Source organism: Saimiri boliviensis, chromosome 5, assembly GCF_048565385.1.
Source record: "Saimiri boliviensis isolate mSaiBol1 chromosome 5, mSaiBol1.pri, whole genome shotgun sequence".
NCBI lineage: Eukaryota > Metazoa > Chordata > Mammalia > Primates > Cebidae > Saimiri > Saimiri boliviensis.
The window spans coordinates 132,944,495-132,964,820 of record NC_133453.1 but is presented as its reverse complement, the minus strand read 5'-3'; the positions used below and the strand labels follow the sequence as shown (position 1 = coordinate 132,964,820).

General features: G+C 50.3%; 1 protein-coding gene and 1 long non-coding RNA gene across 3 annotated transcripts; one reads left to right on the top strand and one right to left on the bottom strand.

Moving 5' to 3' along the window:
- The first annotated feature begins 38 nt into the window (after positions 1-38).
- On the top strand, positions 39-5,752 carry LOC141584653 (uncharacterized). Its single transcript, XR_012517831.1, has 3 exons — positions 39-879; positions 1,646-1,749; positions 3,374-5,752. It is a non-coding gene; the product is annotated as an uncharacterized LOC141584653 (long non-coding RNA).
- A 34-nt stretch (positions 5,753-5,786) lies between these two features.
- AEN (apoptosis enhancing nuclease) lies at positions 5,787-17,506 on the bottom strand. Of its 2 annotated transcripts, none has more exons than XM_010349909.3 (4): positions 16,705-17,506; positions 11,886-12,489; positions 8,564-8,764; positions 5,787-7,965 (listed from the first exon to the last, which is right to left on the bottom strand). In XM_010349909.3, exons 2-4 carry the CDS (start codon positions 12,423-12,425, stop codon positions 7,732-7,734), a joined length of 975 nt encoding a protein of 324 aa, XP_010348211.2. In that variant the 5' UTR covers positions 12,426-12,489; positions 16,705-17,506; the 3' UTR covers positions 5,787-7,731. The 2 variants fall into 2 exon arrangements, with proteins under 2 accessions (XP_010348211.2, XP_074256094.1); XM_074399993.1 differs by lacking the exon at positions 16,705-17,506 and adding an exon at positions 16,424-16,691.
- Between the last annotated feature and the right edge of the window lie 2,820 nt (positions 17,507-20,326).

Here is a 20,326-nt window from a genome sequence, read left to right as displayed (position 1 = left end):
CTGGGCTACCGGCAGGTGGGGAACTCCGCTCCTGGCCGAGTCAGGGCTGACGGAGCTGGCAGGTCCAGGTCAGGATGCCCCTCCTTTGCCCCAGCCCTCCCCCTCCTCAGATGACGCATCTGACGTGCGTGGAGTGGATTGCAACATTTTTCTTTCCTTTCTCACCCTCCGCCCAGAGAATAAACATCCCCAGGACTGGAGCCCAGTGAATGTCCCACAACTACTGGGGCCTGCTACCAGTCTGATACTCAGTGGTCTCTTATAGTGGCAGGAAAGCTGCCTCTTGGGGACATATAGGCTCTTATTGGAATGAGCAGGAGAAAGCTGTGGTGGTGGTGGCTAGGCCCACTTCCAATCCAGGGAAGGCAAGGAGCAGTGAGGGAGCCCTTACAGGCCTCTGTGGGTTCCTGATGCCTCAGTGAGCTCTGCCTCCAGTGGGGCCGACACTGTGAGGCTGAAGGAGAAGCAGGCCTTGGGGGAGCCCCCACCAGCCCAGCCACACTTCCTTGGGTCCATACTCGCCCAGGCTAGGACTTTGAGCTCTTAGAACAGTGCGTGCCAGATAGGGAGTGCTTGGTATTGAGTAAATGACAAATGAGTTACAAGTAGGGTAAAAAGAGAATCAACTTTCAATGAAGAAAGTGCTCGTCTTGTACTGTGGTGAGATCCGACAATGATGAGCTGAGCGCTCGCAGAGAACGGGAGCCTCCTACCCCAGATCTGTGTGGAATCCACACGGAGCCCTCCAATCTCACTGCCTCCCAGTGTCCTGAAGATTTGTGGTTTGAAAAGGAACTTCCCCAGGTCTGTGATGTTTTCAGCAAGTGGGATTTGGATGCCCAACTTTAAAAGAACTCAAAAGTAAAACCAAAGACTGAGGTAAGTCTTCATGAGAAAGCACTGCTTCTGCTTATTGTTCATTGGATGCAAACTGGGGGTGCAAGAGAGTATTTTTGGTTCCCATCCTGAATAAGCAACTTTTGCTTTAATTCAGACTGTGGGAACTTTTTTCAAATGCGTAAAGATTTGTTACCCTGATTTAGGAGGAAATGAAGTAACATTCCTGTACTTAATGGGGACATGCACTTAAAAAGTAACCCCCTAAAGATCCAATTGGAGGTTTGATTTACAACCCCCATGGGATCCCCAAGTGCCCTGTGGTGATCCTCGGATTTTGCTGCAACCCCTCACACCTTCACCTCCGCTTGCCTCCTCGGTCTCGGACAGAACACATTCCACTCCTCCAACTATTATCCCAGTTCTGTGCCTACTCTGTCTGACCTGAGCTGCCTCTAATTTTTACCATTTCCCCGTTATTGTGGAAGCCCTACCCCAGTCCTCACCTGCCCGGCCCATGAGTCTGCGGGAGTCACTCCCAGGTGTTCCACCTCCATCTTCCTGCGCTGCTCAAAATGGTCCTTTGAGTCCCACTACATTAAATTTCCCCAAAATCGAATCCCTTGTACTGTTCATCACAGCACTTCTCTGCTCAAGAAATTTAGTGATTTCCTGTTGTCAAAAAAACAAAAACCTCAACTCCAGGCAGTTTCCAGACTCTCTTTCATCGGCCCACCTGCCTTTCCAGCCTCATCTTGCATCAGTATTCAATCTAAGGCCATTCTTTTATGTTTAAACCCACATCCAGGCTGTTCTGAAACCCCCTGCATCTCCTAAGGACTAGGAATGATGACTAGAGGGACCAGTAAGATCAGGTCTCTGCTTCAGGTGCAAGAGACAGGCAGTGCCAAGGTAAGCCCCTTCCCATGCCCTTACCACGCCTGCCTCCCCCACTTCCTTCCAACCACACTGGCTTGCTCTTTCTTCCTCCAACATGGTCATGCTCCTGTCTCAAGGCCCAGGTGTTTGCTGTCCCCTTACTCTTGAAAGCTCTTCCAATGTGACCTGGGTGGGCGTCACATTGCTCCCACTCTGTGACGTATTTCCATGAAGCCGCCTCTGACCTCTCTAAATCTGCATTTCTTGCTGGGGCGATGGCTAGCGTCTATAATCCCAGTTACTCTAGGCTGAGGTGGAAGATTTGCTTGAGGCCAGGAATACAAGACCAGCCTGCGCAACACATGGAGATTTCATCTCTAAAATAAAAATAATAATCCATTGTGGTGACTCACACTTGTAGTCCTAGCTTCTCCAGAGACTAAGCTGGAAAGATCAATTGCACCCAGGAGTTTGAGCCTATAGTGAGCTGTGACAGCCAATCCACTCCAGCCTGGGCAGCATAGGGAGATCTTGTCTTTAAAAACTAAAAGTTTACTTCCTATCCCCTTCTCTGGCCTTTTCCCATAGGAATGAGCACCCTCTGAAATACTGTATTTTACTTGCTCATTTGTTGTTCCCCCTGCCATCTGTTTGGTTCAGTTCTGGCCCCCCAGCACCTAGGACCCTGCCTGGGTCCAGCTGAACTGTTCTCAAGTGTATTGTGTGCTCTGATGGATGCCAGCCACTGGAGGCTCAGCACCCAGAGAGAAGCCCGATCCCAGCCGGGGTTTCCCAGTGCTGATGCTCCAGCTTTAACTGGCATCACCCACTGGCAGGCTTTGCCCACAAATCCTCTTGGGTCAGGTGACAGCAGGAGAGTGAGTCACACGGGGAAAACTTGTCAGCCTTTCAAGACACACATCCAGCTACAGCTCACCACCTGTAATAACCACAGCAGGTACAAGTCAGCCACTCTGTGGCCCTCCCTGAATCCACAGCACTGGCCTTAGGACACAGGCTGAGATACTGGAGGGCAAGAGGCACCTCTCCCCACAGGGGACATGTTCTCCCATCCCAGCCACCTCCATCCCTGCTGGGCACATACCCCTAAAATGTGTATGTGTATTCCTAAATGGTGGTTGGCCCTTGAACATGGACTTGAACTGCATGGGTCCACTTACATGTAGACTTTTGTTCAATAAATATATTGCAAATTTTGGGGAAGATTTTTCAACAATTTGGAAAAACTCAGATGAATTGCATAGCCTAGAAATACTGAAGAAGCTAGGTGTCATGAATACATAAAATACATGTAAATACTAGTCTATCATTTACTACAATAAATTATGCACATATTAAAAGGTAAAATTTAACAAGACTTACCTACAGACCATACATGGCACCAGTCTGTCAAGAGAAATGTAAACAAATGCAAATGTGCAGTCTTAAGCCATAACTGCATAAAATTAACTTCAATATGTAGTGTACTAATGTGAATGTAGCCACTTCCTGTTATTGTAGTGAGCTCAAGTGTTGTAAGCATCTACTTAAAATATGTGATAGTAATCATCCCCACCTGAGCAGTTTGTATCCAGTAAATCTGGTATCCAATAAAGTGATCTCTTGCAGTTTTTGTGGTATTTTTCATCATGCTTAGTGCAATTCTGTAAACCTTGAATCACACCACGGGACCCATGAGTGCCACGGCTGATGCTGGAAGTGCTCCCAAGAAGCAGAAATCATGACATTACAAGAAAAAGCTGAATTGCTGGATATGTATTATAGATTGAAGTCTACAGCTGTGGTTGCTGCCATTTCAGACAGACGGTTCATCTTGTATGTAAGTAAAAAACTTAGATACAGTACTACTGAAATATATTTTATCTTATTTTTCTCTAGCTTACTTGATTATAAGAATACAGTATATAGCGCCGGGCGCGGTGGCTCAAGCCTGTAATCCCAGCGCTTTGGGAGGCCGAGGCGGGTGGATCACGAGGTCGAGAGATCGAGACCATCCTGGTCAACATGGTGAAACCCCATCTCTACTAAAAGTGCAAAAAATTAGCTGGGCATGGTGGCACGTGCCTGTAATCCCAGCTACTCAGGAGGCTGAGGCAGGAGAATTCCCTGAGCCCAGGAGGCGGAGGTTGGGGTGAGCCAAGATCGCGCCATTGCACTCCAGCCTGGGTAACAAGGGCGAAACTCCATCTCAAAAAAAAAAAAAAAAAAAAGAATACAGTATATAATACATACAACATATAAAATATGTGTTATTCAGCTGCCTGTTAATCAGTAACGCTTCCAGTCAAAAGTAGGTTATTAGTAGTTGAATTTTGGGGGAATCAAGTTATATGGACACTTTTGTATTGTATGGGGAGTCAGCATCCCAATCCCTATGTTGTTCAAGGGTCAACTGTATATACTATAGGTTGAACCATAAGAAACAGTGGGGCTGGGGCTGGGCACGGTGGCTCATGCCTGTAATCCCAGCACTTTGAGAGGCCAAGGTGGTGGATCACCTGAGGTCAGGAGTTCGAGACCTACCTGACCAACACGGTGAAACCCTGTCTCTAGTAAAAATACAAAAAATTAGCCAGGCATGGTACTGCATGCCTGTAATCCCAGCTACTCAGGATGCTGGGGCAAGAGAATCACTTAAACCCAGGAGGCAGATGTTGCAGTGAGCTGAGATTGTGCCATTGTACTCCAGCCTGGGCGACAAGAATGAGACTTCATCTTTAAAAATAATAATAATAATTACTATATGATCCAGCAATTCCCCTACTGGGTATATATTCAAATGAATTGAAAGGAGGGTCTTGGAGAGCTACTTGTACACCCATGCTCATAGCTGTTTTACTCACAATGACCAAGGGGTGAAGTAACCTAAGTACTGTTCACTGATAGATGAATGGATAAACAAAGCATAATATATACATACAAAGAATCATTCAGCCTTAAAAAGAAAATTCTGGCCAGGCGCAGTGGCTTATCTATGTAATCCCAGCACGCTGGGAGGCCAAAGCAGGAGGGTCACTTGAGGCCAGGAATTCAAGACCAGCCTGGGCAACATAATGAGACCCCGTATCTACAAAAAAAATTTTTTTTAATTTGCCAGGCATGGTGGCATGTGCCTGTAGTCCCAGCTACTTGGGAGGCTGAGACAAAAGGATCACTTGAGCCCAGGAGTTTGAATCCAGCCTCGGCAACAGTCTCTTAAAAAAATAAAATTCTGACACATGCCACAACATGAAGACACTGTGCTAAGTGAAATAAGCTAGTCACAAAGTGACCATTACGGTATGATGCCAGCTGTATTAGCTAGCTAGTCAAATTCATAGAAATAGAAAGTAGAATGGTAGTTGGCAGAGATTGACAAACGGGGGAAACGGAAAGTTTCAGTTTCATAAGATGAAAAAGGTCGAGGTTTGCTTCTCAGCCAAGTCAATACAGATATAAACTACTGAACCATATGCTAAAAGCAGTTGACAGTTAAATTTTGTTATGTGTATTTTGCTACAATTAAAAACATTTAAAGTGAGTACATAGCTTCAAGGAGAAACAAAAAAGTTAAAACAAACATGGCCAGGTGCAGTGGCTCCTGCCTGTAATCCCGGCACTTTGAGAGGCCAAGGTGAGTGGATTGTTTGAGTCCACGAGTTTGAGACCAGCCTGGCTAACACAGTGAAAACCCATCTACTAAAAATACCAAAAAAATTAGCCGGGCGTGGTGACATCTCTGTCATCCCAGCTATTTGGGAGGCCAAGGTGGGAGGATCTCCTGAGCCAGGGAAGTCGAGGCTGCAGAGAGCCATGACCGTACCATTGCACTCTAGCCCTGGCCACAGAGTAAGACCCTGTCTCAAACGGGAGACAAAACTTGTGCTCTGTAATATGGAGATAAGAAATAAATTATCTAAATTGTTAGCTCTGCTATTTTCTTGCTGCAGCCCACAGACGACATCCTCTTGAAAACTGCCCTCTTGAAGGCCAAAGCACCCAGCAAGGCTTAGTCCCCCAGTCCCTTCCCGAACCGCAGCTTGAGAATTCCCAGAAAGGGCCACTTCACCCACTTTTCCAATTGTGTTTTATTCCAGAACAAACGGTTTTACACCAAAGGTGATCTTAAGTAGTACATTTTCCCACTGTTAACAGCACCATCTTCTTTCAACCCCAGACCAAGGGATCAAAGCTACTGCTCAACTTAAGTTTCACATTACCTACCGACTTTTAAAAAATCCAGAACAAAGTTCTGGAGCCAGGCCAGATGTGGTAAAAGACTCAGCCAGCCCCTTTCTCTGTGCTGTCCTGATAGGGAGAGGGCCAGTGACTGGACAATCTATAACCCCAAGTTTGTGGAACGCAGGGCTTCAGCTGAGGGTGGGGTAGTGTGATATCAGCACTGTTTCTACATCCCTGTGCCCTGTGCTGCTTTGCTCTGTAGTCACCTCCCAGTGTTGGGACACTGCCCAGAATCCACACCTGCACCTGCTGGCCACAGACAAGACACGGATAACCGTGACCCTCTCTCTGTGTCCTCACCAGGCCAGTGCCCCACCACTGCTGGAAACAGCCAAAAGCCGGAGCAGTTCTGTGTGAGCCACAGCTGTTCATCCCGTGGACTCAGGGGTTATCGTGAAGAGGTTCCAACAAATCCTCAAAGAATAAACAATGTTGTGGCCCTATTTTGCGGCTTAAAAAATAAAGGATAAACAGAAGCTCACAGTGGCTGTGGCTCACCACGCGCCAGGCACTGTGTGAAATAGTTCAGGTTTAGTGCTCATTACAACCCTGTGAGGTAGGCCGTACCACTATCCCAATTTTACAGACGAGGAAACAACAGGCTCAAGAGTGAAGCCCCTCACTTGCCTAAGGTCTCAAAGCTAAGTGGCAGCAAAGATGGGGCCCCAAGGTCTGTGTGACCTGAGCTCTTGGTTACTCAATACTTCACAGCTGTCACTTAGGAAACAAGAGAACATTTTTAGAAACAGGAGAAAACCCACTAGCCACAGTGATTGTCAACGAGCTGAGGGGGCACCAGACCAGGTTCAAGGCCACTGCTTCCCTGGCAATGCCCCGCCCTGCCTCAGGAGACATGCAGACTCCACTCCCCTAGACGAGTGGCCCTGCTCTTAATAAAGATCAGGCACAGTTCTGCACAAAGGCCCAGAATTCAAACCGCCGTCTTGTGTCTCTGCTTTTGCTTAAGCGCCCAGTATTGGGCGGACTGGGGAAATCCCCGATTTGCGTCAAAATAAATATGCCGGTTCTCATCCAAAGCTTACCTGCCTTTCCTCCTCCCTGAGCTGGGCCTAGGGTCTTCTGTTGCCAAGCGTGTGAAGGAGCCAGCTCCCCACAAGAAGCCTGTGAACTCTACTATTCCACTGTAGCCTAGCAGGGAGCTGACAGGCCATGAGGAGCGGAGTTCCTACAATGGCTTTAGCCAGAGCTCCAGGTCAGGGAGGAGGAAAGAAATATCTCCTTTAGGACTTAACTCTTTAACTCCAGGGCATATTCGTTCTGAACCCAAAACTGAGTGGAGGAAGAGGTAGACCACAAAAGAGAACTTTACCCCCAGTCATTGAGCTGGGGTAAGGGAGCTCCAGGATATTGACACCCCTAACCCCCATCCCGAGAGGGTGATATGGCCCCTTTCAGTGGCACAGCGTGACTCAGGAGATCTGGAGGGTGGGGAAGGCGCCACAACCTGGGCGGTCAGTTGGCACATTCCCTACTCCTGCTGGGCCCTGGAAGATGGTCCACCTGACATCTCCATGGAGCCTGTAAAGTGCCATTAGCAAAACCACAGGAGTCAGGAGAAAGAACCAACAGCCCTGGAGAGACGGAGGGCTATGCGGATGGTGTCAGCCTAACAGATGACCCAACATCTCTGGCCCTGGGACTGGCTCACTGCATCCTGCCCCACCCTGCCCAAGAAGGAGCGCCTGCTGCTGTCCTGGCCCCCACTTCCTCCCGGCCACATGGGCAGTCCAGCCAGGGGGCCCCACCCCCTTCTCAATCCCTTCTGTCCTGTGCCTCCCCAGCTCCGCCTCTGCTGCCGCAGGCTGGGTCCTCGGGCCAGTACTGGTCCTCCATGTACTGCTCCATGTCTGTGCTGCTGTCAGGTTCTCTGTCCTCAGGGCGGGTCCAGAGGCTGCAGGCCTGCTGTTCCCACTGCACTTCCACCAGCCGGTAGAGTTCCATGGCTGTCGTGGCATCTTCTACTGACGAGTGCCCATGCTGGCCCACCTGCTGACGAGAGCCGACACATCACTGCCTGCAGGCCCAGCGAGACGCCTGCTACCCAAGAAGCGAGGCCAGTTTCCCAGGGCTCTGTGCAGGCCCAAGAACACGTGCACTCAGAATGGATGTTCACAGAAAAGGGAGGGCACCTCAACTGCACCCCACAAGCCATCCAGCTTCTCCAAGCCTGCTTTGGAGAAGGCGTGCTAAAATACAAGGCGTGCTAAAAATCTCTTGCTCTAAAGGCTTGCAGACCAGATGAATAATAAATGTGAAGCCCAGCAGGAGCAAGAGGTACTGGCTCCTCCTGATCAAAGGCTCTGCGTCTGGGTGTAGGGGATGGGAGACCATCTTTCAGGGATGCGGGGACGGAGCCAAGAGTTAGGCAGGGGACAGTTCTGGAGGAGATCGGCCTGGGAGAATGTGTTCTGAGAGAATGGCAGTACACACTGGGGAAGAAGGATCATGGGGAGAAGCACTCAGGGCTGCATGTACAGGTGGGACACCCGTTTGGGCAAGCTTCCTGGACCTGGACTGGGGAAGAAAGAATGCCAGGGAGGCCAGGCGGGCCTCCGCGCCTTCCAGCCACTCTCCCGCCACGCACCTGGATCCTCTTGTGCAGCAGCTGCAGGGCCAGGTCCTTTAGAGAGACCCGGGCCCGGGTGTGGAGGCCGGGCTGGTTGAGGAAGTTGGGGACATAGGTGGTGTCCCGGGTCTGGCTCCGAGGGTGGACGTACTTGAGAGCCTGGAAGTCGTTGTGCAGTGCATGCCCCACCACCACCTTGCCCTTCAGGAGCTTAAGGATCTGTGAGCAGAGAGAGGAGTCAGGGAGGTCCGCCCCCCAACAGGCTGCAGGCCAACAGGTGCACAGATCCCGGTGGAGGGAGGAGGCACAGAGCGGGGAGGTGATGAGCTCCACAGTCAACCATGCCGCCCAGGTCTGAACCCACGCCCTTCTACTGACTATACTCGTGGGGGACGGGCATACCTAAGTCCTCAGCACCTGTCAAAAGGGAGCACTGCCAGCAGCATTCCATGGGGCAGCTGTAAGGACTAAAGGAGGTCATGGATGGAAGTCTTCCTGCCACTAGATACAAGCAACTCTACCGCTGGCACAGGCTCCCAGCCTGGAAGACACCACCAGGTCACCGTGACTCCCACCCCGCCCAGCTCCTCCCCAGGTCCTACCATGCTGCAGGTCTGGGTTTCACTTTACCCCCTCAGGAGGCCTTCCCATGACTCCCCCATCTACATCAGGACTCCCGCTGCTCTCTGCATTTCATACTCTCTCCTTCAACAGCCATCACACTTTCTAGCCAGACTCACCCCCACTGTAAGGTCTGAGTGAGGGACCATGTTTGTTTGACTTGACTACGCATCACATTTCTCTTCTTTTCAATGCCTATCTCTTTCTTGTAGTAGAACGAATTCCATTTACTGACTTATTATTTACTTATCATAGGAGGTGATCAATATCAATAAAGACCAGCTGGGTGAAGTCAACAGAACCGTGCCTGTCACTGGTAGACACACCGTAAGCAGCAGCTCTTGTGAGTAGACAGGGACATAATCCCTGTCTTCAGGACTCTGCCTCCTTGCCCCGCTGTGTGCCAACTCCTCCCCACCCTCTTAACCTGCTCTCCTGCTCAGCTCTGGCTGCCAGGACGATGTGTTCCTCCCCTCCCTGCCAGGTACCCTCCTCACACACCAGGGAGGCCACGTCCAGGGCCATGGGCCAGCAACCTCCCTCCAGCCCTCTTAGCCAGGCTTGGGCTTCCCTTATCACCAGCTTCAGGCCTCCACAGCCTACCTCCGCTGGCATCATATGGTTTATCCCTAAACCCAGCGTTCAGTGCAGATGGATGAGATGCATAGAGACTTACGGTAAGGGACATGCCACCATGCTGGTCACTCACCACGCTGCCCCTCCCCGCAGTCAGCCACGAAGTGGAAAGAGATGAAGCACACCCACACTGGTCCAGAGTCTGGACAGACAAAAAGTGGCCCTGCTCTTGGGACTCCCACCCACCAGGTCAATGGAAGGCACCAAGGAGCTGGAGGGTTCACCACACCTCCCCTCCTGTTGCTACTCTTCCTGATCCGCCTGGTTGCTGTATAAAATTCCTCCAGCCATTTCAAAGGAATGCTCAGGCCAGTATTTCCCAACCTTGCCTAATCCCAAGAAAAACAGAAGTGTTAAAAAGTGGTTCTGTTAGAAGGCTTGTGTAGAAAGGGCCGATTTGTCTCAATGCAACTGATGTATGACACATTTTTAGAACAATGCAAATTTCACCCCTGCTTATGCATCATTTCATCCTTAAGAAACACTGCACCCAGCTGAACTGAGCCAAGAGGGAGTACACAATATGCACACAGCCCAAAGAGCTCCCAGCAACCCTGGTTCGCCGGTGTGATGAGCCACACCCATCCACAGCTGGTGCTACACTTCCTGACTTCAGAGAACTCCTGACTACTCAGTAACTCAAGCTGCAACCTTTCTGACTCCTGTTTCCACAAGCAAGCTGCAGGTCTCCTTCAAGGTGAAGTGCCATACTTACTGGTGTACTGTGCATTTCTTAACCATTTAAGATGTGTGAAATAGGCTGAGCGCGGTGGCTCAAGCCTGTAATCCCAGCACTTTGGGAGGCAGAGGCGGGTGGATCACCAGGTCAAGAGATCGAGACCATCTTGGTCAACATGGTGAAACCCTGTCTCTACTAAAAATACAAAAAATCAGCTGGGCATGGTGGCGCGTGCCTGTAATCCCAGCTACTCAGGAGGCTGAGGCAGGAGAATTGCCTGAACCCAGGAGGCGGAGATTGTGGTGAGCCGAGATCACGCCATTGCACTCCAGCCTGGGTAACAAGAGCGAAACTCCGTCTCAAAAAAAAAAAAAGATGTGTGAAATAAGAAAAAAAAAAAAAAAACATGATGTGTAAAACTGGACTACCATTTTTATTAGGTTTCTATCTTTGTTTTCGGGGTGTCACTGATGGTCTTTATCCCCTTCCTCCATTTCCCCTTAAGCCCTGTGGCTTTATGGTGCACGTCTGCAGTGTGATGATTTTAATGGGATCCAGGTCAAAGCCCTTGCCAAGCCTGCTGGACCAGTCTCTATGGAGGGGACTGGGGACAAGGATCCTAGATTGTTGAAAAGGCCTTACGCGTTTCCTAAGGTCAAGTGTGTCTGGGAATTCCTGGTACATCAGTATGGTCCCAACCACTAATTAACTTTTTCTAAGCACTAAGAAATTAACATAAGGAAATATGCCAAAACATGAATACTTGATCGTGATGTCACTGTGGACTTTACAAATTTTCTATCAATGCATACCACTTTTTTTTTTTTTGAGACAGAGTTTCGCTCTTGTTACCCAGGCTGGAGTGCAATGGCGCGATCTCGGCTCACCGCAACCTCCGCCTCCTGGGTTCAGGCAATTCTCCTGCCTCAGCCTCCTGAGTAGCTGGGATTACAGGCACGCGCCACCATGCCCAGCTAATTTTTGTATTTTAGTAGAGATAGGGTTTCACTATGTTGACCAGGATGGCCTCGATCTCTTGACCTCGTGATCCACCTGCCTCGGCCTTCCAAAGTGCTGGGATTACAGGCGTGAGCCACCGCGCGTGGCGCATACAACCTTTTATAAGAGAAAGCAAACTCTGAAATGTAAGCTGTTTATCACCCTGTAGTTGGTGCAGCCTTTCTACACTGTCCTGTGCAACAGACCAGCAATCCTTATCTGGAGGCAGGGTCGGGATTTTATTTTTCTTTCCCCTATTCTATGGAGAAGGAAACTACTGATTGGAAAGGTTAGGTGACTTTCCCAAGGTTTGTTGCCCCCAGTGCAGCTAAGTGGTGACTCAAACCCAGGGTGGCTCTTTCCAGTCCACCACACCTCCCAGACAAGTCCCTACCCTGCCCTTACCTCTTTCTGGGCCACCTGGAAGGGGATAGCCTTGCGCATGTGCTGCCGAGTGATGCCACTCCAGCGAGTACGGTAGTCAACGACGGGCATCTCAGGCCTGATGTACTTGTCATAGAGGACATCGCCATAATAACTCACCACGGAACAGCGGGCCAGCTCGCTCACCCGCCCTCGGGGTCCCGTGCCCACCATCTCACAGTCAATAGCCACACACTTGCTGGGCAAGGGCCCTGAGGCTTTCCTGGGGGCGGGCCTTCTGCTGCATTCGGCAGCACTAGACCCAGCCCTCGGACACTGATTCTCACTGCTGGCAGCTTCAGGAGGTGGCGCTGCCCCCAAAGGGGTGGGCAGTAGGGAGGACCCTGGTTCTGGAGGCATGCTTAGCAGCCCCTGCTCCTGCAGCAAGGCCTTCCGGGCCATGAACCGCTGGTGCTGTCGGCTCCTTCTCTTGTGCCTTCTCCGAAGCACATCCTTGGCATTGGGGATGGTGAGGGAAGGGCACAGGCACTGAGCAGACTCAGGGCCCTCCCGGGGTACCATTCCAATCAGCTCACTGCTTGGGACAAGGGAAGCCTGGGGAGTAATCTTCCAACGGGGCAGCAGCCTGGAGAGAGAACACACAGGTAGAGGGGCTGGGTAAGGGTGTGCCAGGCAGCCGGCCCACCCTCCTCCCTGCGGTGCTCCCAGAGCCCTGCACTGTAGCTCGGGGTTCCCACATTGAGTCAAGGACCCATTTCACTAATAAATGCACTCACACTGTAAACACATGCAAACCACTACGCTACATGGCATCACTCAATCTGCTCAATGACCTGAACAAATATTATCATCTTCATTTTACACATAAGAAACTGTGCCATGGAGGTGAAGAAACCTGCCCAACTGGCAAAAGCCAAAGGCTGATAAGAACCCAGAATCCACACCCTCAACCTCAAACCATGGCCAAGTCCAATACTGTTAGCAGCAGACTTTTTTTTTTTTTTGCTGTGATTTTTAGCTAAGGAAGCATTAGACTTTGACAGTGTTATGGTTACAGGAAAATAAAGATTACAGAAACTGTGTAGCCCTTTTTAAGAAATCTTTTTTTGAAATATGAAGACACAGATCCTCAGCAGAACCTGGAGAAGAAATTTCACAGGAAGCCCGCAGTAATCGTATTTTTGTGTAATATGTTGACCAAATATAATTTTTTTTTTTTTTTAGATAAGGTCTTGCTCTGTCACCCAGGCTGGAGTGCAGTGGCATGATCACGGCTCACTGTAGGGCTCAAGTGATACTCCCACCTCAGCTTCCCAGTAGCTGGGACTACAGGTGCACACCACCACATCTGGCTAATTTTTCTGTATTTTTAGTAGCAACATTGCCCAACTGGTCTTAAACTCCTGGACTCACACTTTGGCCACCCAAAGTGCTAGGATCACAGGCATGAGCCACCATGTCCAGCCTTTAAATGTAATTTCTTTACCAGACTTTTTAATTCATTAATCACCACAGCTTCTACAAACACTTAGAAGTTCTAATCTGAAGCACTTGCAGATTTCTGTGGTGGGATCCCACCCAGTGAAGCATAAGTCCTTATCACTGAATGCTAGGATAAGAGATGCTCTCACACACCGCTGCTATATATTAAATGTTCATGTGAGTTTGCAAAATCCAGCGTCTTCCCAACAGCCAAGGCCATAGCTTGAAAAGCCTACTTCATTTGTTATGCCAAGTCAGTCAGTACCTTTTTAACAGATCAAACAAACTAGCACTTTGAAGTCAGGCAGAGCAGGGTTTAACTCGGCTCTTTTTTCTTTTTTTCTTTTTAGATGGAGTTTTGCTCTTGTCGCCCAGGACGGAGTGCAATGGTGCCATCTCAGCTCACTGCAACCTCTGCCTCCCCGGTTCAAGCGATTCTCCTGCCTCAGCCTCCCGAGTAGCTGGGATTACAGGCATGCACCACTACACCTGCCTAATTTTTGTATTTTTAGTAGAGACAGGGTTCACCATGTTGGCCAGGATGGTCTCAAATTCCTGACCTTGCATGATCCATCTGCCTCAGCCTCCCAAAGTTCTGGGATTACAGGCATGAGCCATGTGCCCAGACTAACTCAGCTTTTTGTAAGTTACCTAAACCGCTGAGTTTCAGTTTTCAGGCATGTAAAAAGATCCTACCACCCCCTCTCCTGTGTGAAGAGGAAATGACACAACGTAAGCTGGTATCTTCCTGTATTCTAAACAGTAGGGGCTCAATAACCACTGCTCCTTCTCCCGGAGAGGTGAGACTCTAGTCCGTGGTTGGCAACCAGCTCTTCTCAGGCCACAGCAGCCCCCGCCTGGATACACTGCCCTTTCCTAGACACAGGTCTTCCCCTGTTCCCTTTCTACTCACAGCCCTCCTGCCTTTTCAAGACTCAGCTACTGTTCTGCCACCGCCCAGAAGCCCTTCTGGAAAAACCTTTATCCCACTGGGTTGCACAGACCATTGCCACACTGAGGCTCTCCGGGGTCTCCACTGTGCCCGGTGCTGGGCAGCTGCGAAGATGGATCCTGAACTCCAAGAAGTTTAGTCTCATGACAGAGACGGAAACCAAATAGAAAGTGTGTTAAGGGCTGGAATAGAGGAGCCAGGGAGGCAAAACAGGCTGGAGGACAATTCTCTGGAGGCTTCCTGGAAGAGGCTAAATCTGTGTGCATGTAAAATAGCAACCTTCCAGGTGGAAGGGAGAGGAATCAGTGGCCATGTGAGGGGCAAAGGCCTGAAAAAGGAGTCAAGGAAGAGGGCCCACCAGCACCCTGAAGACTTTGGGGTGTAGAGCATAAGGCAGGTCATGCTGGAGGAACTGCTCTCCTCTCCTTTGTACCATTTCATCTTCTGCTCCCCACTCTGGCGGCCCTTCCACTAGCCACAACTATCCCAATCTGGTGTCCCCTGAATTGGTCTCTACTGGCCAAGCAAGCGGGGGAGCCCCAGAGGCCCCTACGGAGGTCACTGAAATATCCCACAGTAGCCCTGATGCAGGACATTAACAGTCTAGCTGGGGAGCAAAGAAATTCACCCCTCTGTGCTGAGCTCTATAGCATTACACCCTTCAAAGTCCATTGGTACACACAGTCTACCTCAGAGCTGTCTGAAGGCAGATTAGAGCCTTGATTGTCTCTGTCCCTTCCGACAGCCAGCCTAGAAGCCAGCACAGGGCAGGTCCTCTTCAGAAGGGTATTAGAAGAGGTCTGGAGAAGATGAAAACCAGAGCAATAGCAGGAGAGATGAAGAGAAATGGGAAGTGGGCGGGAGGTGAGGTCAGTTGCCAGGTTTGATGATGCCAGTATTTGCATAAAGACTCCCCATACTCTAGGGCCGGACAATGCATCCTGACGACTCATCCTGACTCATCCATCCTCCTTGCTCATCCCATCCTTTCCAGGAGAAAAGGTCTCTTTTAAAAAGGTTTTAACTGTAACCAACTTCCTCAGATTGACAGTCACATCTTAGAACTGAGAAATTCAGAACCTCAATTTGCCTCAGCTCAGCAATAGGAGCAAAAAGCCGAAGAAACCCAATGCCGACCTTGCTAATAACTAATTTGGGAAAGGGGGATGGGAGGTAACCCCCTCCTTTCTCTGTGAGGGGCTGAGGACTAGAGTGAGTGGTTTTCCTGATCCTACTGGCAAGGTTTTAAAGAAGCCAGAAATTAAGATATCTGAGAAAAGGTCTCTTTGTCCTCCTATTTCAAAAGATAAAAGCAGTCCTTTTCTAAACACCCTGACCCTGCTGACTCTCAAAACCAACAATTATCAAGGACACACATCTTTGGGGGCCCAAATGTAGCTCAGTGAAGCTGGAGAGAAGTTCTGCTCAGATAACACAACTCTTTCATCAAGAACAAATACAAGCTTTTCTCCAGTCTGGACCCAGCACTCTGGGAATCAAACACCGGGCCTTCAGGCAGGGGGTCCCTGGCCTAAAGGAAGGGTCCCAGCTGCAGAGTGAACGGAGCAAAGACCCCAAAGGGAACCACTAAGTCAGAATCCTCAGTGTCATCAGAGCTAGATAGAGCCTGCTCTGGCACTAAATAGCTAGACGATCTGGGGCAAATCATTGTCCCTTCAACTTCAACCGACGGCTGTGAATTAGATTAGGACTTCCCAAAAGTAGTTAATTACCAGAAGACATCTGATAAAAGGCCGATTTTCCGGCCCACTCCCAAACCATGCTAATTGCCATTTTGGGAAAAGGGGCTTGATAACCTAGATTTTTGGGGGGGCAAGACGAACTTTTGCTCTTTTTTGCCCAGACTGGAGTGCGATGGCACGATCTCCGCTCACCGCAACCTACCGGGTTCAAGCTAGAGAATCTGGATTTTTAAAAAGAGTGTGCACGACCCTCAAGCCACGATTCTGATAATCGCCCAAATCTGAGAAAACCTGGCTCGGTAAGGTCCCCTGCGCTGCTAAAAAGCCCACAGAACAACGACAACAGAAGTCTGCTATCCCCGCACGACCTCCCCGCCCGCGGGCGTTCTCCCAGGCGTGACGCGTGGGAGACCTGATCTCACCGGGAAGGACTCGGGCGTTGGTCACTTGCTGGCCGTGACCGCTGGGCCGAGTCCCAACACCCAGCGCCGCCCCCTCTGGCCCAGGACACCCGAGCAGAGCGAGGACTGGGGATAGGCGGCGCCCGGCCTGCTTTTCTGCTGGCTAGTAGAGCAGGGTCAGCCCAGCTCGGGCGTCCCCGCCGCAGGCCGGGGCGGACACAGCGCGCGGGGCATTAAAACCCGCGACAAGCGGCCTCAGCCCTCCCGACCCCGCCGCCCCGGAGCAGGGTCCCGGATCTCACCTTAAGCCCCACGCGTCTCTTCCGGTCCGCACGTGGCTTCCCGAAGACCGGCAGCTCCAACATGCCCGGTCATGCCCGGCTCCGACTGCCCGCCTATTGGCTCGCTGGACGGCAGCGCCCGCCCAAGGCCTCTTCTGATTGGCCTAGCCTGCCCGGCGGCGAGGAGGCGGGCAAGAGCCGAAGGGGAGGGACTTCTGAAGGGGGCGTGACTCCTGCAGGGAGCCTACCACACTGGCGGGAAATTTTAAAAAGAAGGGAGGGGAGCCTGGCCTCCTCTAGTCCCCGCTGGCTCCAATCCACTCCGCTACCTGGGTCGGAATGTGGGCTCCTGTGGGCCTCATACCAGGAAAGACCGGATGACTTACAGAGTACACCCACATCTTCAGATTGGGAACACCAGCCCCTACCTCCTCCGGTGTTCAGTGAAACAATATACACAGTGGTCACTAACTAAACACCGCGTCAGCGCTACTTTTTCATTTATTCTTTTGCAAAACTTGACTCATAAGAATTAAGTTCCTACGTGGTCTTGGCAGTGGGGATGCACAGTATAAACACATAAGCATCTTGAGTTGATTACGTTACTTTAAAAATGAAAGCCAGGGGCGGTGGCTCACGGTTGTAATTCTAACACTATGAGAGGCCAAGCCAGGCGAATCACCTGAGGTCACAGGTTTGAGACCAGCCTAGCCAACATGGAGAAACCCTATCTCTACTAAAAATACGAAAGTAGCCGGGCGTGGTGGTGGGCACTTGTAATCCCAGATACTCAGGAGGCTGAGGCATGACAACTCTTGAATCCTAGAGACAGAGGTTGCAATGAGCCAAGATCACACTGCCCTCCAGCCTGGGCAACAGCGCGAGACTGTGTCTCAATAAATAAACAATAAAGGAAGCTAGGCACTGTGGCACATGCCTGTAGTCACAGCTACTTTGGAGGCTGAGGCAGGAGGATCACTTGAGGAGGGCAGAAGTTCAAGGCCACGGTGCACTCTAACTGTGCTACCCTCCAGCCTGGGCACCATAGTGAGACCACACCTCTGCAAAAAATAACTAAATGAAAATGAATAATGTTGGTATCAAATCACTATGATATTTAGATTCCATTGCATTTATTTAATGGCACATTTTTAAGATGTCCGTATTTGCAGATGCTCCTGACTTAACAACAAGGTCATGTCCTGATAAACCCACTAAAATTCACAAGTTGAAAATGCACTTAATAGGGGCCGGGCGCGGTTGCTCACGCCTGTAATCCCAGCACTTTGGGAGGCCGAGGCGGGTGGATCACGAGGTCAAGAGATCAAGACCATCCTGGTCAACATGGTGAAAACCCGTCTCTACTAAAAATGCAAAAAATTAGCTGGGCATGGTGGCACGTGCCTGTAATCCCAGTTACTTGGGAGGGTCAGGCAGGAGAATTGCCTGAACCCAGGAGGCGGAGGTTGTGGTGAGCCGGGATCGCGCCATTGCACTCCAGCCTGGGTAACAAGAGCGAAACTCCGTCTCAAAGAAAAAAACAAGAAAGTAAGAAAGAAAGGGAGTGCTGATCTGCTCAGTTTTTAGAGCAATTGTTCTCTATGTGTCGTCCTAGCCCAGCAAGCATGGGCATTTGCCTGGGAGTTTGTTGGATATGCTGACTCAGAAAATCAGGGTGTGGGGCCCAAAAAATCAGGGGATGGAGCCCAGAAAGTTAGGAGTGAGATTGACAAAATCAGGGTGTGGGGCCCGGTTTAACAAGCTGATAAATAGCTAATCCTGAGGCAGGCTCAAGTTTAGGATCCATTGTGTTGGAGAGTATGAAACTGACAACACGCCCAGTGATAAATGCAAACCATGTGGTCGCTATACTCACACAGCTGCCCCTTCTCTTAGCTCTCTGGATGCAGCAGGGGCTGGACGTTGGACCTACCAGGACACAGCCTGGCACCAATACAATTAAGGTACCTTTGTGCCCTCCCCCAACTCCTGAGACTGTCCAGGATTCTCAAACCCAGGCTAAGTCTCACATGGCTAATTTTTTAAGGGAAGACTGGAAGGATTTGATCCGGGGTCGGGTGGGTGGCGGGGGGCGGCCGCGGCAGTTATTCTCTGCCGTTGCTTGTTCCATTCGACTAGAGTTTTCTCACCTATAAAATTAATTCTTCCATCCGTGGTCCCCAGTCTTGACTCAACATGCTGAAATTTAAGGAAAAAAAAAAAAAAAGACGCTTGGGTCACACCTCACGATTCTGATTTAACTGTTCTGGGGTGGGACCTGCAAAGGGAGGTTTTTCAGCCTCCTCAGGTGTTAGTAGTTTGTAGCTGAGACTGAGAATTGCCGCTAAAGTGGAGTGACCTAAAGCTTCCGGCAGAGGACGCTGCCTCCCCGCGCCTCCGGGGAAACGTGCTCAGGGAAACCTGACTGCCGCAGTTGTGATGGGAGGGGCTGGAAATCTGGCTGCTGCGTAAACCAGGTGGCCGCAGTTAAGGAGAGGCGCCAGATTCCCTAACCCTTGGATCGCTGACGCTTTTGTGTTGAGACTCCTAGAAAGTTACCTAAAAAAGTGGTAAGTTAGGGCCGGCCGTGGTGGTTCACGCTGTAATCCCAACATTTTGGGAAGCCAAGGTGGGAGGATAGCTTGAGCCCAGGAGTTTAAGACTAGCCTGAGCAACACAGGGAGGCCCCTTCTCTACAAAAAACACAAAAATTAGCCAGACGTGATGGGGGGTGTCTGTGATCTCAGCTGCTCCGTCAGGCTGAGGGAGGAAGATTGCTTGAGCCCAGGAGGTCGGGGCGGCATTGAGCCGAGATCACACCTCTGCACTCCAGCCTGGGAGAGGATCAAAGCCAGACCCCATTTCAAAACAAAGCAAAACAAAACAAAGTAGTAAATTGTCCACCTTGCTGAGTGACCAAGAAATAAGTCACAATGTCTGCAGGCCTTGATTTCGGCATTTTTAAGTCGGGAGGGACTTGGTCTATATTCATTCTTCAATATAAATTGAGGCCCCTGAAATGGGCAAGATACTGATTTGGGAGGAGGAGGATACACATTTTAATGGGTTAAAATTCCTACAGGATAGGGGAGACTAATAGAAAGATGGTGATTTCCATTTGTTCCTGTTTCAGGAGTGCAGACTTATGGGTACCCAAGGCTGGTGAAGAGGCCAACCATCAAAATCATGAAAGAGAAGGCAGAAGAGAACAATACTGGTGAATACCTACGCCATTTTGTATTAGGACACTTCACGTGCCTAATTATTATAACAACCTCGAAAGGTAGATGTGATCAATTCTATTTTATTGTTGAGGAACCTGAGACTCAGAGATGTTACGTGACTGACTCAAAGTCACACAGCTCATAAGCAGTGGACCCAGGATTCAAACTGGGGTGTTTTTGACTTTAGAGCCAGGACTCCCCCCACCACTTAACAAGGGGTCTCCTAGCCATCCCTCAAATCAGGAATGCGCCCCACTTCCCTCCTCAGATGCCTGTTTCACTGAGGCTCAGTCTCTCCCGGTTCCATCCCCACACCAGCCCCAGATGCTGAGGGCTGCCTGGGAGAGACTCAGCTCCCCTCCTCTTCTGCTTCCCGGTTCTGCCCTTCTGCCCAGTCTGGGCTTCTCTCCCGCTGTGAA

Coding starts and splice junctions, on each gene's coding strand:
- AEN (XM_010349909.3), bottom strand. CDS start 12,425: ATGGTACCCCGGGAGGGCCCTGAGTCTGCTCAGTGCCTGTGCCCTTCC. Junction 8,765..11,885: donor TCCAGGTGGCCCAGAAAGAG/GTAAGGGCAGGG, acceptor CTCTGCTCACAG/ATCCTTAAGCTCCTGAAGGG. Junction 7,966..8,563: donor TGCTGCACAAGAGGATCCAG/GTGCGTGGCGGG, acceptor TCTCGTCAGCAG/GTGGGCCAGCATGGGCACTC.